Source organism: Toxotes jaculatrix, chromosome 9 (assembly GCF_017976425.1).
Source record: "Toxotes jaculatrix isolate fToxJac2 chromosome 9, fToxJac2.pri, whole genome shotgun sequence".
NCBI lineage: Eukaryota > Metazoa > Chordata > Actinopteri > Toxotidae > Toxotes > Toxotes jaculatrix.
This window is the reverse complement of record NC_054402.1, coordinates 24,358,626-24,377,618: the sequence shown is the minus strand read 5'-3', so window position 1 is coordinate 24,377,618 and position 18,993 is coordinate 24,358,626. Positions and strand designations below refer to the sequence as shown.

The following is an 18,993-nucleotide window of genomic DNA, read 5'->3' as shown; positions in this document are numbered from 1 at the left end:
GTTGACTTGGAAACACTGTACACTGTGGTGGAAGGAAAGTGTTTATTGTTTCTGTTCCTGTGAAAATCCCCTTGATTTCCCTGTTGTAAAATATAACAGAGTGAATGCACTGGAATACTAATTCCAGTACTTAATTATTCCTTAATAATCACACGTGGGATATTTTTAGTTTGGAGATCAAATGTGTTCACACACACAAATGGATTAAAAAAAAAGGTCCAAAGATAAAATAATATAATGTAAAAGTGTATTGCAGTATAACGTGGCTTCAAGGTGAATCATGTTTTCATATGAAAACCTGTGTTTTTCTCATTAATGTGAGCTCACATGTTCTGATGCTCACATGAATGAATGTGAACATGGTGAGGAGTAGCTCTGCTTTGAGACAGACTAACCTGTATCACATGCTTCCTTTGATAGTTTACTATAACATTCTCTGTATTGTGCTGTGCTTATGCAGAAAACGTTCGGAAAGGGTTTAGACAGCATCTCTTTATCTCCAGCATGAACAAAATGGTTTTGGTTTTCAGTTCAACAGCAGTACTTGACTCTTACCTGCAAAATGCAGCTGAAAGAGATGCAAAATGACTAATGCTGCTCAGTAGGAGGGGCCCTTTTGCATGTCTGTGCCCAGGGGGCCCATTAACTCCTTATCTGTTCCTCTGTGTTTCTGTGTCTATGGCTGCAATCAACAATTATCTTCCTTTGTGATAAATTCATAGGTTATTTTATAGATGAATATGGTTAATCTGTAAAATGGGAAACTAGAATGAATAATTAGAGAATTGTTGACATATTTCTTTGCTTAATAAAACATTTTAATTATGAACTGATTACCTAGATTGATGTTGATTAATCTTTGGTCTGACTAACGGATTGCTCAGCAGTTGTTTCAGCAGCATATACAATATGCTGTGAGTCATTTGGGCTCATGAAAAAAAATGTCACCATTTACTGTGCAGACATCTATAGTCCAATAAAATTTCACTGCCATTTCATTTCTCTCTGCCTGCAGAAACACTCCTGGAAACTAAAGACATTCCCATCAGCCTGATGTGTTAATTAGCTAATGTTGCAGATGAGTGTTTGGTGTAATTAGCGAGTGTTAGCTGGCTAACACACTGATCTAAGATAGTGGCCATAGTAAACAGCATACCTGCCTCAGCATGTTGACAATGTCATTGTGAGCATGTTAACATGCTGATGTTAGCATGTAGCTCAGGACACCACTGTGCCTAACAGAGATGATGGTTGTACAGAGATTAAAACTCAAAGTCTTTCTACAGTGTGAAGGAATAGAGGCCCCCTGTGCTGCGTCTACATATTGTGAAGTTAATTAGTGTTATTTTAATGAAATGCTGCTCTGTACTGCAGTGGCACACTGAATTGTTGATACTCCCCATTTTATTCTCTCTGGTCTCTGGAGGCAAAGAAAATTAAAAAAAAAAAACAGTTTAACAGTTTAACCAGTTTTTTTTATTCCATACATTCCTATCTTCCTTGTCAATACCTGACACCTGAATCAACACTACAGCAACTTGACTGGTGACAGTCTGGGCAGAGATTCGCGTGTGTTATGCCAGTAGTGACTCATGTAGCCTGGAGCAGCTAGCCTCAAGCAGAGATGGGGAGCAGGATGCAGAGGTCTGATAAACCCCCCCCAACCTGTTTTCATTTTCGAACTTGTAGTCTTCAGGCACAGCCAACACTTACTCAAGTGTCATGACATGCAGCTCCCCCCTGGAGCCACAAAAGGCTTTTCACACTTGCAGTATTCCGAAGAAAGCAAACTGTAAACAGACTTTGATGTGTTAACTTGTTGGAGTTCCCCTTTAACTCTGTCAAACTGCCTGCACTTCTTCCAGCATCCACTGGTGAAGTGACATACGGCTGCATCAGCAATACAGAGAAAAACATTTGCAAATATTGTGAGACACCATCCCGTTGAAATAACAGTGACAATTAGAGAATGTTCCTCTAGATCTGCATCATGTTGCTGACACAAAAGACCCAAGGTGTCAACGAATAAAGCATCTACTTAGCACATGGAGTGATATCAAAATGCTTGTATCCAGAACACACTGTAAATACTGAGTTATTATACATCTAATTTTGCTCTGGCTTTAAAATTCTATAATTCACATGCTTTTGTTTTGTACTGAAACCATCTTGGTTTAGTTTATTCCATGTTAGTCAGAGACACAAGACCAGAAACTGCCTGGTGAAAGTCTACAGACTGTGCTGTGCAGTAAAACCTCAACTGACCATCTGGAGGCACTGCATACATGGCACACAGTATTGAATTAGTATTGAATTCTGGCTCTTTTGTGAACAGAATAAAAGGCTTTTTCAGTCCTTCCCCTCCTGAACTTGAACTTGATAAAACACAAAAGACGCATAAGCTGACTTTAATACAGTTTTATCATTAATCTATGAACATGCAGGCTGGATCTGCCACAGAACTGAAAAATAACAGCATCATATTTTAAGTACAGAGCAGCACTGTCTAACCACTTGCTGTTCCTGTATTGTAATGTAATGTATTCAACATAATGTCAACAATCTACTGACGTGCACTTCTAGCTACAATAAGTCACCATTTAACTTAATGTTCACTGTGTCATGCAGTCAGCATGTGAAATCTGAAGGCTTTTAAACGGAGAGTATGTAAAAAAAATTCATGACCTTTGGAAACAATGTTAGGATATATGTTTGAAGGCATCTCATCAAACTGCATGCAAATCGAAGCAGCCATAAACTGTGCCACTTTAATGTTTAGCTAGTTTATCTCACTGGTGTCAGTGTCGTTATGAAACCATGTGTGTCAAAATGTAACCAGGTCCAATCTGTATCGATTCAGCGTCGCTCAGGACGGGGAACTCGTGCATGTTCATTGACGCTGTTTGCTGTTCATTTTTACCACAGGAGTCTCAGGATGAAGGCTGTGACATTCAGCCAAGAAACCATAAAATAGTTGGATGGGAGCTTTGTTATAACGACAGACACATTGTTTAATGAATCATGCCTCCAGCTCCTTTAAACCCCAGGTTAAGATGATTCATTTGATTTTAGTTTGCTCAAAGCGTTTTATACACATTTCAGAAGATCAATTTGAGTAGAGAATTACCCAATAATATACTTTTATGCAAAAATTTCTCATAATTTTTTTTTTTTTTTATAATAATTATTTTTGCCAGGAGGCATCAAGGTGTTTTATCAACTGTCTGACCTGAGAGGCAAACCCTCAGCTTGCAGACACAAGAAGATGCTTTGGCACATTCTGATCTGTTACCTCTTCAGGTTTTATTTATTCCAAAGATACCACAGCTTGAACTGAAGCAAAAACACACTCCATCCCATAAACCAGCAATAAGAAGACTCCTGCAGCTACAAATCAAAATGTGGAAACAATATATCCTTTTTAAATTTGGATGATGAGTGGGTGCTCAGGGAGGAGTGACATGCTGCTTCCCAGTCTCTCTTTCATACTCCCGATGCTTCCAACCCCTAATCTTGACTGCAGATGCAAATAGTCTAAAAAACGTCCCTACCAAACATTTGCATTTAAACAAATAGATAAAGGTCATTTTGAAAAGCTGCCTCCTCATGACTGCAGTGTGAGGTAGCATGTTCCATGTGTCCCTGCCCTCCTGACAGCGTGGTTAAAGCTCCCATCGTGGCACGCCACACCACTCAGTATGGTGCTGCACACTGGGATTTAACTACTGTAGGCAAATACAGAAGAGGGAGAACAGAGAGGCCTGTGTGTGTGTGTGTGTGTGTGTGTGTGCGTGTATGTTTGTGCACATGTGTGCATCAGACTGCTCAACAGCATCATGGACACAGGTGAGACATTCATTCATTTACAGACTTACAGCTGTCATTGCTATAAACTTTAATAGATGTAATGTCTGTTAGGGAATTTGCTGCAGAAACTTTTTTTTGTTTTTTAGCCTGTTAAACATCAGACTCACTTTATCTCACTTTATTCAACATTATGAACAAAGTGCATGGAAAGAAATTTAGTAGGAACCTTTGTTTTCAAGTGCAACAATTTAATTTTATTTTGGCAATTACTTGTTGACATCTGTGCCTGTTAAATCAGTAGTTTCCTCTGCTGGTGTTGATTTAATAAGTGAGTCAATTTGGTATCAGAGGTAATAGAAGTAATATGTCAGATTAAATTATAGTTGACATAATAATAAATGATAATAGTAAATAATAATAAATGATATTTGAAAGCTTTTCAAATGAAGCACTTGTATACTAATCAATATCATTCATAACATATATTTGAATATGGAATAATACCTTAGTATATATAATTTTATTTTTTTATGTTTCATAGTTTCAAGAATCTCATTGACCGAGTAAAGGGCCTTATCTAAGAGATCCATTCAAAAAGCTGGGATCTTTTACATAAAGTTTTTTGCATGCAATATCTGTTTGCATAATAAAGTTTGCATTTTCATTGAGTTTATGCTTCTGCTTCCCAGGAATGTCCCCAAATCACACCAGCACACATTTGAGATTTGTGACGACTAATATACAAAATGTGCTTCTATTATTATTATTGGTGTGTGCACTATTTATTATCTTCACTTGATGAACTGTTTGATTCTTCTGTAATATTATAGTTTTGTTTTTTTTTAAACCATCACAGCCCTCCTGCTCTTCCATCACTGTGTGAGCGGGTGTTTGTAGTAAATTGCGTCTTTTTAGCTGTCCATTTGCATTGACCAAACCAAAGGCAATTTCCATGACATTTACACACCAATCCCAAAGAGTCATTCGCCTATATGCATAAAACTGTGAAACATTCAAATGAACACACATTTGTGGGGATGAATGAAAATTTGTATGAAGTTGTGTTACAAGTCAAACTGTCTCTGAATTTGTATCCAATGTGTATTCACACTCTGTTTTTCTGTTCTGTCCAGAATATTCTAAGAGAGTGTACCAAGGCGTTCGAGTCAAGCATACAGTCAAAGACCTGCTGGCAGAGAAGCGATCCAGACAGACCAGTGGGCCCAGATACAGTGTAAGCACAATCTCCTCTAAACTGCTCTGCTTTTGTCCCGTCCTGTCTCTTCCCACTTCATTTTTCTCCCAAACCAAACAGCACAGCCACAGTTGACATTCTGCTGGGGGGCACAATTAAGAGGTCGCCTTTTAAAAATCTCTTCTCCTTGTTTACATTTTGACTTGTTTTGTGGACTAACGATCCACCGTTGATCTATTGACCACCTGTACCCCCCCCCCTCTGTCTCTGCTCCCCTCGAGTGCTTGCAAAGCCAATCTGTAAATAGCTGAACATGGTGTGTGTAGAGAGAGGCACAAAGCGCCAAGTCCCATCCTGACCTCACAAAAGAAGCCTGACACAATGCTCGCAATGATGACGGCCACGGTCTCCCAAAAAACTGCCCCGAGGTGGAGGCAGGGGCGTGGTGGGAGGATTGAGGTGGACAGGGAGCATAGAGAGGCAGAAAAAGGGCCGTGTAGGAGGCTGCCTATGCAAAGTTTGATCCACGCACACCTGCCAGCTGATATTGTTCTCTGCTGTGTACAGGCCGCAGACAAACCTCCTATTGTTGTCTCAGAAACATGCCAACACACACGCTCTCTCTCTCTCTGTCACACACACACTCACACACTCAGAGAAATCAGACTCGGACGTCTGCATGCACAAACAAGACTGGCTTTTCATCATCCACAAACTGCCTGTCAAAAGGCTTTCACAGAGCAGGAGTCAGTGTTTGGTTTCTTTTTAGCATCAGCATGTCCACTCTATAGACACGCAGGCTGCCAGTGACTCACGTAATGAGGCGACTGAGTGAAAGGCAGAAGACAAGATACCATTAGATGCAACAAAGTCCAAAAATGACCCTTCTCTAACGTAAAGCTAATCAAGTAATTTAAAGCTCAGGATTTTATGTTGAGTTTTGTAACTCCAGTGCATTTAGAGGTCACAACCACCAGGCTGATGTACTGTGATAGAGAGGAGTTTTGAATGGGAGGACAGTAGTTCTTGTGCTGGCGACAGATGGGTATTTTATTGAAACACAAATTTTGTGGAGGCAGAGCTGATCTGTAAGACGAAGCATATATGTGGTTCAGTTTAGCTTTAGCTGACAACACCAAATAAACACATTTTCAGAGGGCAGGTAGCTAACTTTGCTAACATCGCTTCTTCCTTATGACCTGGAAGTTATCAGGTGATGAGTTCAGGCTCTGGGTCTCTGTAAAGCGCTTTGAGACAATTTTTATTGTGGAAGGCGCTATTGTCAATGAACAATGAACAATGAATTGATCATAATAACAAATATTGCAAATGACATATGCTATATCGTACTCCTCTGTGACACAGATCTCTGTTATTTTTCAAAAACTGTTAGAAATCTTAAATATTTCTGTGTAGCAATGCTCATGACTCCATAGTGAAAGCAGCTTTTAGAAAATGAAAGTATGTCTGACCTGTTTCACCAGCAGACTGAGCTCAGCAGACAGGACAGAGGAGTCAAAAGATATTGCTCAGGCTTTGTTTGTTCTGGGCTTTTCATGGGATTTGTTGACAATAATAATAATAATTAAAAAAAACTCTAAATCTGCTTGTTTATGTGAGCAAAACTAGACCTGCATCACTGTTGATAAGTGAGGCTGAGGTACACTGCATGAACAGTGCAGAAGCCGAATATTGTAGCTGTCTCTTGTTTTGAACACGATGAGGCTCCATGTTCAATGCTCTGCATGTGGAAGCAGCAGTGGGTTGGAGAGGACACAAGTGTCTAAGTCAGGGGTCAGTGAGTCCACAGATGAGACAATAAGAACAGCTTAAGCAGCCGGTTTCTGCTTTACTCTTGGAGGAATAACAAGCTCTCTAACTGAGGGGACTGAATCCTTAAAATGTGGATCCACAGATGGTTCAGCTTTTTATTTTAAACACTGAAATTCCAGATAAAAGTCGAATTTGCATCGACGCTGCTGAAAATTATTTTCAGTTTCCAAACTGCCCTTCTGCCCTTATTTTCAAAATAAAATTTAGAACAGAATGCAGCCTTAAAGTGAAACTTTGAAAAAGCACACGATTATTTTCACAAATTGAAACTGAATTAATTATCAGTTAAACTTAGGTGCTGTGCTGTTACAGTCTTAGTTGGTCTGGTATGATGAGCTAATGTTGGATAAGTATCTTATTATCTTTAGCTGTTTATCCAACATGAAAGCATCATTTCCCTGACTGTGACTGTTCTGTGCTCATGCTGCTATTCATGCTGTTATTAGCTTTCACCCTCTAACTGCAGCTTGTGGCCACAGTTCATCTAGTCTCACTCTAAGGTATTTTAATTGTTACTGTGTTTCTCATCAACAACAGTATATTTTAGATAACTTAAAATGAGCTGACACTGTTTTCTGGGATCAAATATACACGGTACTTTTTATAGTGTCTTTAAGATGTCTAATCACAGTGGCACAAACTGTGTGTGTAGGCTGTTCTTCAACCACCCTGAGTTGTGTATTCAGGTATCTGGCCTGCAGTTCAGCATCTTTTCAGTCCTAGGTTTACTTGTATGTTTATAAATGACACATGAAGACCTAATGATGCCCAAAGACACACAATAACTAAAGCCATCCAGGTCTTTGTGTTAGTTAATGCGTCCTTTTTATCTCTGAGAATAAAAGGCCATTGAGAGACAGGAGCAAACTCTGACCACAGAGTCAGTCTCCTCATGTTTGGACACGGGGAGCCACTGCAACAATGACAAAATGAAAGATCTTACATCATTTCACTTCATCTGCTTCTCTTTACTTAGAGCATCTCTATTAAGGTGGACTGCCCAAACATGCTGGTATTACATAAATGATCCAAGACAGTGAAAAATGGAGGTGTGTGTGTTGTAGAAAGCACAAGTCTGAGACAATTTTTTTAAGGCTGATCAGCCTGTTTGTGATATGTCTCTGAGTAAAAGTTAACCAAATAGCAAGAAGAGCTCACAATTCTGAACTTTAATGACTCCGGCAGGGAAATTGAGGTCAGATAAAATATTGAATAAAGGAACAGAAACAAAAAATAATTTGAGAAAGTCCTGAAAATTAGCAACAGCTTAAGTACAAATGAGGATAGAATAAGTCAAGGAACTGCAGCTGAAGCAGCACATCAAGAAAGGAAAAAAGAAGTAACTATGTAGGAATATTCTCACACGTGTGCATGTGTTCACTAATGGATCAAATAGGTGCAACTATTTTTAAAATATCAGCGTGTAACAGGTAGTGGGAATGTGAGACTGTGTGTTTTGCATAGGAAGGAAGAGTTTTTTTCTGTGAAATAAGGTATAATAAATCCATCGTCATTACCCCGCACCCCCCTCCTCTACCGCAAAACACACTCACAAACACACACACTGTCTGACTGAGCTTGAGTGAGCTGCTTTTCATATGCAGCCTTCAGAGATGCACTGAGCCATACCTGGGCCACATGAGGAAGTCTTGGCACTGGCAAATCACATTCAAATTCTGCCCTCAAAATTTGCTTGCCTCCCAGCCAACACAGGCTTAATATCAACTCTTTCATGCTAGCAATATGCAAACAAGCCTATCCTGTCAAACCTTTTCTGTGTGTCTCTGCACTCTGCTCTCTCCGACTCTGTCTGCTTTTAGAATAGAAACAGACTGATACACAGTTTATTAATGTTGCAGATCCACAAGTTTTTAAGATTAAAAACAAGATCAAACGCATCTTAATGTTAATTAAATATCAGATATTGTTTTCAATTATCTAAGATAATATGAGAAAGATGAACTAGCAAACAGGATGGAACACAGACGAGGATTTAACCTCTTCATTCCTGCTCTGTACAATTGTTTATATCCACAGAACTTTTCTTTAAATTTGAATGCAAAGTTTTCAAAAATACCAAACATGTACCAAACATTATGAGGAATAAATTATGGAGTTGTAGGTTTAAATATTTCAGATGGAGCAAACCGACATGCAATACAATAAAAAACAGAAAGACAGAAAGATGTATTAGAGCACAGCTCCTCAGCCTCTTCTGGATCAGATGCCTGTTAGTGTATCATCCAGCTCTCAGGTGAATTTGAACATTTCAAACTATCAAACTGCTGACAATGCAGGTACTTATTGTAAGTATTTACAGGGAAGTATTAGAGCAACATATAAGAGCAACTTGATGATCACATGATTAATGACATGCAAGCCGTAAGAATAACCAATCAGAGACAGTGATTAAATTTATGTCCTTAAAAAAACAAAAATAATCATAATAATAATAGTTACTTAGCGATATGTTTTGCTGCAATAAATATAAATATATTCCCAGTGATTAAATTTAAAGGAAATTCTTTGAAATGAGAAAAATCAAAGAGCTGTTCCAGTGAAAACCCATAATTGAATTCAAGATGTAAAATGTTAGCAAACATTTCCTGCTTTAGTTTTGTTGTTTGTATCCCTCAGAGTGTGAGTCACAAAGTGTGTGTTCACCTCTCTCGCTCTGCTGCACTCATCTAGTATCTACTCATATCCACTTTAAGAGAGCTGTGGAGCTCTGTTCAATTTAGGACTATTTGAAAATCATAAGAAACATAATGAATATGTTTTATTATCAGGATCCCGGGCTGCACGTAAGTGAGTCTGTGCCACTGGTCCCAAAACTTGAAAAACTCCTTTCATTGAATGCGTGTGTTTTATCATTTGATTTATCTGGATACATTTTAGAGGCCTGAGGAGGTATCCAGGATACTTCACAGTAAAAACAAAACCAAAAAAAAAAAAAAAAATCAAACACAAAGACTAGATGAAACAAAATTTAGCGCAGCAAAAATATATTTATCATTTCTCAACCCCTCGATCCCTCCTAAATCTAATCTGTTCTGTCTGACAAAATACTTTTAGAATCCCTTTTAAAATCTCGTAATCTGTAATCTCTCAAGACTTCAAGACTTCAAGGTATAACTTTCCGCTTCTCACTGTTAATACATTTTCCTTGTTAGAGGACTGCATATGCTGTTTGCTGCATAATACTGCGCTGTAATGTCAACATCATACTCCATTTTTTTTAATGAAATTCTCTTTTTTTCTTTCTATTATTTGTACTAATCTTGCTAGCACACGCAGTATTAAATAAATGCATCAGACGCTTCAGGAAGTACAAACTACAGTATATTGTGATGTTACTGTGTGAGGTAGATATCTTATCTCTGCTTCTCTTTTCCCTTCCGTTTATCTTGACTGTAATATTCAGAGGCTTTGATGATGTAGCCAGCAACATGGCCACAGAGAGCAGGGGTCTCTCTGGTATTTAGGTAACATTGTATAATGGGGATGGTGCTTATTCCTGGATCTGTACTCTTACGTCTTGTAGTTGCTGATTTTTGTTTTTCCTGTGCTCATTGTATGGATTGCCTACATTGTCCTCTGTGGTTATATTAAATTTAATTTTAGAGAATTGGTCTCAAGAGAAGTGAGTAAACTAGGAACACTGAATTCACAAATAAGTAGGGAGAGTCCTCTGCTTTTTATTCTTGCATTTTATGTTCTTTACAGTGACAGCAATAGTCCACTTCTGTTATTTTCAATGAAATGAATCAGGTAAAAACTGTTATTTGTGAATGGAGGCACCCTGAAGGACTTTTTAACATTTAAGACACAATGGCAGCCTGATCATTTATTTAATTTGGCCAAGAGATGTCTGAAAGCAAAATATGCTTAAAATACAAATATCAAATATCAGTATAGTTAATGCAGCATGAAGTATTACAGCAGAGGGCAGGAAACACACGGGAATTTACTTATCTACAGTTTGTGTAATCATGTGTGTTATATTCATATTCTGGAACCCCATGTACATGCTGTATGTTCAGGAAGTGTGGGTATAACTGTGGGTTTAATCAAAGTGGGATTCATTTACATTTTATGAGGGAGACACTTACTGAGCGCCAAAGAGTTAAATGAATAAGTAATTATTAAATAAAGAGCCATGTGAATAACTTTAGTGAAATTTAGAAATGAAACCATAATTTGTGGAGTAACTGAAGAAAAAAAAATCAACTGAAATAAAATTTCTTTTTACTTTGATAAGAACTTCATGTGAGAAATGGTTCAAATTCAAATGCCACTTTTATCCAGTGCTACTGTTTCAGCTGCAGCCTGTAACTGGCTGATTCAGAATAATGTTGGCATCGTTGAGCTAACTGGCTAAATCTGGTAGCATTTGTTGATCTTTCTGTCTTGAGGGACACAGGGGATATATGATTGGCTGAAAGGTGAGAGGGAGCTGGTGGCAACAACATTATTATGAAAAGTGACATTATGAAATAAAACTTAACATAAAATGAAAGTGTTACTGGGGAAGATGCTGTTATGGAATAAAAACTCATGACTAAAACCAAAGGGTGAACATTCAGCACACATGAGAAAGAAACCAGCACTTTCCCTCCATCCTTCTGACGCTCCTGTCACACCTCATGAGCTTCACTTTCACACATGAGTAAAACATCATCCAGTTTGCATGGCTCACTCCAAGTCTCATTTCTCTGTCACAGGGAGGATCCACCTCTCCACCTTCATTTGTCCAGATGCCAGGTGAGACTCTGACTCTGATGTTTTACTTCATTTGCAATGATCTTTATCATTCACACTAAACTGCCTGCAAATCTGTCAACACTATTTCAATTAGCACCATTGTTATTACTAAATACTTAGAGCATCCTAATTAGCACTTTGACTCAGTATCAGGAATGTAACGTGTGCAGATGTTGTGGTTGGACAGAGCAGTTTGCCAATAATCAGTATCATCCCCTGCAGCCATGATGAGGACATGACTCACATTGTTCTCTGCAGGGTCTCACATGCTGCCCAGCTACTACGGTATGAGGCGTCCCTTCATCTCCGACTCAGACTTCTGCCCATCCACCAAGCAGTTCTCCCCTGACGTCTACTCCTCCACCCTCGGGGGTAAACCTCTGGGCTGCGAGCCCTCCACAATGACCAGCTACTCCTCCCTCATTGACAGCTACTACCCAGAGGCCTTTGGTGATTACCGCAGCGCTGCCACCTTCAGCGGCTCTGGAGGATCCTTCCTGCCTTCGTCGGCCCTCTCATCCCTGCTGCCTCCCTTCAGTGGAGAGTCCTCACATCTGTTTCTGGTAGGATTCAGGTTCACAGGTTCCTTAAAAGTCATGTAAGCTTATTGCAATAAATCACAGACTTAGAGAAAACACATAAATGCAGGTGTTCTTGTTCTCCGTGATAATTATATATACTTTTAAATGCACACATAGTGAGGGCTGTGTTAACAGTACACCTTTTTTCATTTGCCAGATTGCTGGTGGAGCCGGTGAGGCATTTGTGCACTAAGTAAGAGGCCCATAGTAAACAAGAGGACCTGCAGGTTATATGAGTGTTGTGGATTAAAGTAGAACTTGCATAGAAATATTCTATCTAATCATTTAAGCTGGAGACTATTAATTGTCCAGGAATAAATGTGAATGTCTTCATGGGTATAATGAAACAGGAAGAATACCTGTGTCAGTTCACCTGAGAATCTGGATGTTGTTAAAAGACAGGCTTGAAAAATTGTGAGCCTCCCCTTTAAACCTAGTGCATGATGGGAAAGGCTCCAAAGGTTTCTAACCACACTGGCTTGCAAAAAATGATTTTTCACCAATGAGTTGGTTTGTTATCAGGGTTCCTACGCAAGTATGGAAAGTATGGAAAAGTATGGAATTTGATTTGATAAATTTCCAGGTTTGGAAAAGTATGGAAAATGGAAACTATTGTATGGAAAAACATTCATGTTTCCAAGACTATTACCACTGTTCTGTTTCTAAAGCATAAAATGATGAATATCTAAAAAAAAGAAATGGATCAATCTGTTTTTAAGGCCCTTAGTAGCACAGCTAAAATGTTTGTGTGAGAGCACACAGTAGGCTATGCGTCATAGACTGTATAAAATAGCTATGCGTTCATATGATAGATCCATGGCTACGCGTCCCAGAAAACATTTGGGCAGATTGACAAGTTGAATGCCCAGCCCTCTACTCTTATCCTCCTCCAACCCATTGGCCCACCCAGGTGTCATCAAGTTTCACTGCTCCTTCCACAGACGGGTGATGTCCACACCGTGAGCGAGCTATTCAAAATGCCTGTTCAAGATCGTTGACAGAACTCGTTATAGGTAAATGTAAATTCTCTGACAACTGGCTCATAAACCCCAAATATAAAGACTGGTTTGAGAAGGATCCCAAATGGATAAAGAAAGCTAAATGCAGACTTTGTGTGAAATCGTTTGAAATCTTCAACATGGGGGAGGCGGCGGTTGTGATTTGAATTTGTCTGGGTTTGGTCTTTATTTATTTGTATGAGCTACATTACCTAGCTATAATCTTCTGGAAATTATTTGGTGACATAATGGCATATATATTCAGAATAATGAAAACAAACGATAAATTCCATAATTTATTTACATGATACACATCTATTATTATGACTCAAATGTCACAAATTATTAGATTTATTTTTTACCGAGAAGTCTGGAAATCAGGGTCTGGAAAAAGTATGAAATTTTGACATTTCAAATGTGTAGGAACCCTGTGTTATGTATTTGTGTCTATGCCCACCATCCCAGCTGTGACAGAAAAAGAGTGAGTGCTGTGTCTGTGTGTTTGTGCATTGATGGCCAAATGGATCTTAAAACTTTATTTACACTAAGATCATGTTGTGCTGAAAATCTATTGTAGAGAAACAGAAACCTTGCATTACAGATTGGAGGTGTTTAAAAGATGAGGAGGAGGTAAGGGGGTTGCATGAAAGACTCCTGTTGAGTTGCATGATGGGAATTGTAGTGTCCACCAGGTTTGGAGCTTGACCCATACTAGAGGCTATTACAGGGGAATAGTCAGGATACTGATTTGATTTGGACCACTCTGTTTTTAAAGTGTGATACCTTTTTCTTTTTTTTTTTTTTTTATACCACTAGGGGACTGTGAAACAATGACAAATCATCACCTTTTGATATAGCAAACTGTTTCTTATTTACACATTGAGCAATGTTTCTGGTCCCCTGGTCCAATATTTACCCTGTTTTAGCTGTTTTAGCTGCAGCAAACGTCTGGCTCTTTTGCCTCACTAAGTTCATGAGTTAGTCATTAACAGTGCAGAGCACGTAGTGTTTGGAGTGTTTTTAGAACTTTTTCCTCTGAGAACAGCTGCTGCAGCTGAAAATGACACTATGAGAGCAGTGAGACCAAAGCAGTGAAGTGTCAGGCTGGACAGATAAACAATGGGTGGGAACTCACTATAAAGCCTGGTAAAACTGAGGGTATCTGGGATTGTGTGTGTAGGTTCAGCAGTGTAAGAGACCCCTTTCACACCGTCACGGTGTTTTCTTGTGAATCACCAACTTTTATGGATGTACAATACTAAATCACTGGAGTTACATTTAGAATACAGTGCTATCTGACCATGAGGATGGTTTTGATTTTATTTGCTCAGGGTTTGAGCTTTGAATGACATTTCATTATCAAGCAATGAAAGTCACCATCGTTTTAAAATTCAGCTGTAATATGTCTTTTCCAGAAACAAGTATTCACCGCCAACAGTTTTCACTGAAACTCATTTCTGAAATGTTGGTTGATTAGGATGCGAGTAATTGGATGGATAAACTGAAACTTTAACTTTAAACATTTGAAAAGTTATGTGGAATTTTGAGAGTAACAGGGACAGTTTAAATGTAATTTTTCAGTCTTTTAAGGAAACAAGCAGAGTTTCATTCTCCTTTGTTATTGTACTGTGGTGGAGGCAGAACATTTCGATACTGTGATATCTTAAAATCTGGACAAATAAAACCAAAACTACTGGCATGATACCTCTACAGGTAAGCAAGAAAATGTTTTTAAGTGAACTGTTCCTTTAAATAAATATTCTGAAAGATAATCAAATGTGCAATGAATGCATGAATGCCCTTGTCCTTCCCTTGACATTCTGGGAAACTGGTAAATAGAAGGTCAGTGAGTGGCTTAAATGAGTTGAGGGAAAATATAAACAACATCACATCATTACAAAAGAACTCCTGTTCTGATGTGAACCTGGCACTGTGACAGGATCATGGTAGATGTTTCCTTTACTCAGAAATACATACAGGAAATACATGAATGAATGATTCATCCTCTCCTCGCTTGTCTGTCTGCTTCAGAGAGACTCATGGGAGCAGTCGGTTCCAGAGCCAGTATCCCAGGTGGAGGCTCTCTGTCCGGACAGCCTGGCCCCTGTCAGCGTCCCGCCCTCCATGCCCAGCCCAGAGCCCCCGAGTAGCCCCTCCCAGTACCGGTCCACCAGCCGAGGCTCCTCCATGGGCTCTGTCTCCAACAGCCAACCCTACACCCTGCATTCCCTGGAGGACGCCCACTACCACCCTTTAACCACCACCAGCTCCTACCCCATCCCCTCCTCCTCCTTCCCCTGTCCTCCCTACATGAGCAGCTCTGCCAGCGACCTGGTGTCCAAGATGGTGACAGAAGAGGCCGACGGCCACGGCAGCCTCCCACCCAATGGTGAGGCTCAAGTCTCCTGGGCAAAAGAGGATGGGGTGAGCTCCTGGTCGCCCTACGAGATCAGGAGGGCGTACTGACTGGATGAGGGGCCAGAGGTTCAGAATTTAAATGAAGATGGACAGTAAACTCAACAAGCACATGACAGTACAGACAAGATTTTGGGAGATGGTTTGTTGATAGGACAATATCAGTGAATTTCCAAAGCATCCAGGTTCCCATATTATAGCCTGATGTGATGAGAAACTCACTTACTTATTTGTAAAAAAAAAAAAAAAAGAAAAAAGAAAAGAAGAAAAAGGTGCGTCCTTTTTTTGTTCGATTCATATGAAAACGCGTGGAAGTATGAACTTGATCAGAAAAACAGGTTGTTTTTTAGTGATGTAGTAAAGTTACTAAAATAGGACAGTGGCTTTCATGGTGTACGATATGAGGATTTGTGGTTGGTGTAAAAAACATACATGGTTCTGGTACCACAGGGGGTACTTCGGTGGTGTATATGGGTGATTTGGCAAAATACAGACATGTATACAGTACATATGTCCACATATTTGAAACTAGGATTTCAGATTGGTGTGAGTCTGATCTTTACTGTTGAAATAACCAGTAAACTATCAGCTACAACAGGCCAAATGCACAAGACACCAGCCTGAGTCCTCTGAAACATTTAGACACCTCATACTGAACTTGAGAATTTGTGAAAACTTGTTAGCAAGTGTGAGTTTATATGATTTAAGTGGAAAAAAAAGATTAAGTAAAACATTAAAACTATGAACAACCTGAAGCATGGACCAGATAATTCTTCAGCTGGATCCAAGGCTGGTAACACTTTAAATTTTCCTCTGGTTAGCAGTCATAAAACATGTTATAAACAGTTAATACGTGCTTTGTAACACACTGTTACACAGCTTGTAACTTTGAATCAAAGATCTTCAACCTCAAAGTCCTTTGGTACAAATATGTTTGATGAAGTGAGTCAGCATTAGTCATTATAGATAAATGTATCTATCACATTAGTGAGGTCCTGATTTGTGTTTATTATCATTTAAAAAAATAATTTAAATAAAAGTCAAAATAGGATATACTTATTATCACTTACTACAAATTTATTGTGTGTAATAAAGCCTTAAGTGACAATTGAAAAATGTTTACAACAAATTTCCAATTATATTTACACACTGACAATAGATTTTTTATTATACAATGTTTTTTTAAATATTGCTGTAACAACTGAAGACATATTATCAAAACTAGATTTACTGATGCTTTATACATCAGTGATGAATGCTTCACAGTTGATAACCAAGACACTGATAAACATATAAATATGTTTAAAACTACTCTATAGTGTCTTACAGTGCAGCACACTATTTCAAAATTGTTTGCATGTACTGTTTATAAATGTTAAAAATGGGGATAAGGTAAAGTGGTGCGCATAATCCTTCTTTTTCAATCAATCAACTGACAAAAACGTATCAGACTGCTTCAACTTTATTGTTTAAAGTGAGAGTTTGTCGATGCTCATTGTCAGTGAGCTCCATGATTTCCATAAATACTGACTGAACAGTCTTTACACTTTATATCTTTCACACCCATGTATATATTTGTGTGTGTGTGTGTCTGTAACATACTTTCGAAAATTAATAATTTAATCAAAGGGGCTTTTATGTTTGATGCTGGAATAAAAGTTGTGGTAAACATGGAAGAAGACTTTAATACTGGCCAGTGCATCATATTTATCAGTCGAGGTTGAACTCTGTAGAGCAGTGGTGGAGAGGACGCTCTGGGTTTTGAGCACTAGGTGGAGCCGCTGCACCGCTGCTGCAGCCGGAGGAGGAGAGGAGCCTCTGCGCTGCAGAGGGGGAGACAAAAACATGGCTGTAATGGAAGAGAACAGGAGTGAAGGAGGCCTGATGTGTGTGAGACGGTGAAGGGCTTGAGATGACCACGGAGGGCTTTTAAAGGGGAGAATATGAAACACAGGCATGATTTATCTAGTCACAGTGTTACATGTTCTTTACGGAGTGAGGATCTACTACTAATACTACTACTGCAACTAATAATGATCAGATAGTTGAGGTAATAATGATTTGAACAGACATGATACCAACGACAATAGTAATAATTCTAGGATTTAATGAACAACTTTCGACCAGCTTGAGAGACCAAATTGGTCCAGATGTTTACAGCTGGCTGAGTTTGACACATTGAAAATATAAAATACATGTTTACATTTCTGCTGTAATTTCTAATAATGGAATCACTTATCATGTGCGAACAACTTTCTTTAAAAAAAAAAAAAAATTAGAACATTTAGATTTTAGAACATTTTATGCAGGCTGATGGGAATATACTGTTGTTGTCTGATGCACAGAAAAAGTGGCCATAGATCTTTAAACAGCCTCTTATAAATTATTAACAATTAAAAAAATAAAGTTTTTATCAACTGTAGAATAATAAACACCGGGAAGTGATTCGTTGCTGAATAAAGAGGGTGTTCTTAAATATTAATAATGTCAAACTGTGGAAAATCTTGATTGCTGTGGAATGAATTTTTCTTTTTATTAATTAAAAGTTTCTAATAGGTACTGTTACAGAAGCCCGGAGCTGCAGAGTCGTCTCCCTGCAGCCTCCAGCAGGTGGGTGCTCACAGAGCACTTGCTGGAGGAGCTTAAGGCCTGCAGTGCCAAAGATGGCTACTGCCCTTTGCCACGCCCACTTCTTCCCCACTTTTATGCGTTTTTCTATGAAATAAAGCTTAAAAATAAGTTTCAAAATATTGCTGGCAAGTTGAGTGACCTCAGAAAACGCGTGATCGCCGATATTAGGTGAACTGCGGTGTTAAAGTTGCGCACATGAAGCACCCAGTGCTATAGTGCTTAATGAGGGGGTGTGATGCCCTGATATTGCAAAAGGAGGATAAAGTTAATAAAAGTATGGTTTCTTTTTGGTCAAAGTGTAAAATTCTAATACATTATATTAAAGTGAAGCTTATACAATGTCCATGCGTAGTGATTTTTATTGAAAAATCGATATAACTCAGTTGCCTCTGAATATTCAAATTGAAAGTAACGCGCAATCAAATCATTGTCAAATCATTGAGTTCTAGGGGTTTTAAATAGTAGGCATGGAGGGAGAAAATCTCAAACTAATATGTCCACAGCTATATTACAATATTGTTGTATGCTCTGACTCTGCTGTAAGACATTTGTGTTGAGATTTTTTAAGACTTTTGCACAAATTTCGTTCTTGGCCATTTTGCTGAGGCAGAAAAGGACGTTGTGGAGTCCCACAGGTCTTCTCCAGAGAGCCTCTCTTCATCTCTGTCATCATGTCTGGTGAGTTTCACATTGGATTTTCATCTGGAAAGCATTTTGCAGCATTTTCTCCTGTTAGACAGAAAAGAGAAAAGAGAAAAATTGAATGTTA

The 18,993-nt window shown here is 38.8% G+C and overlaps 1 protein-coding gene across 1 annotated transcript; it reads left to right on the top strand.

Annotated features, from left to right (window-relative positions):
* Positions 1 to 3,681: 3,681 nt before the first annotated feature.
* LOC121187468 (uncharacterized protein C11orf53 homolog) lies at positions 3,682 to 17,011 on the top strand. The gene is made up of 5 exons (XM_041046723.1): positions 3,682 to 3,846; positions 4,941 to 5,041; positions 11,560 to 11,599; positions 11,858 to 12,162; positions 15,210 to 17,011. Exons 1-5 carry the CDS (start codon positions 3,837 to 3,839, stop codon positions 15,642 to 15,644), a joined length of 891 nt encoding a protein of 296 aa, XP_040902657.1. The 5' UTR covers positions 3,682 to 3,836; the 3' UTR covers positions 15,645 to 17,011.
* Positions 17,012 to 18,993: the final 1,982 nt, after the last annotated feature.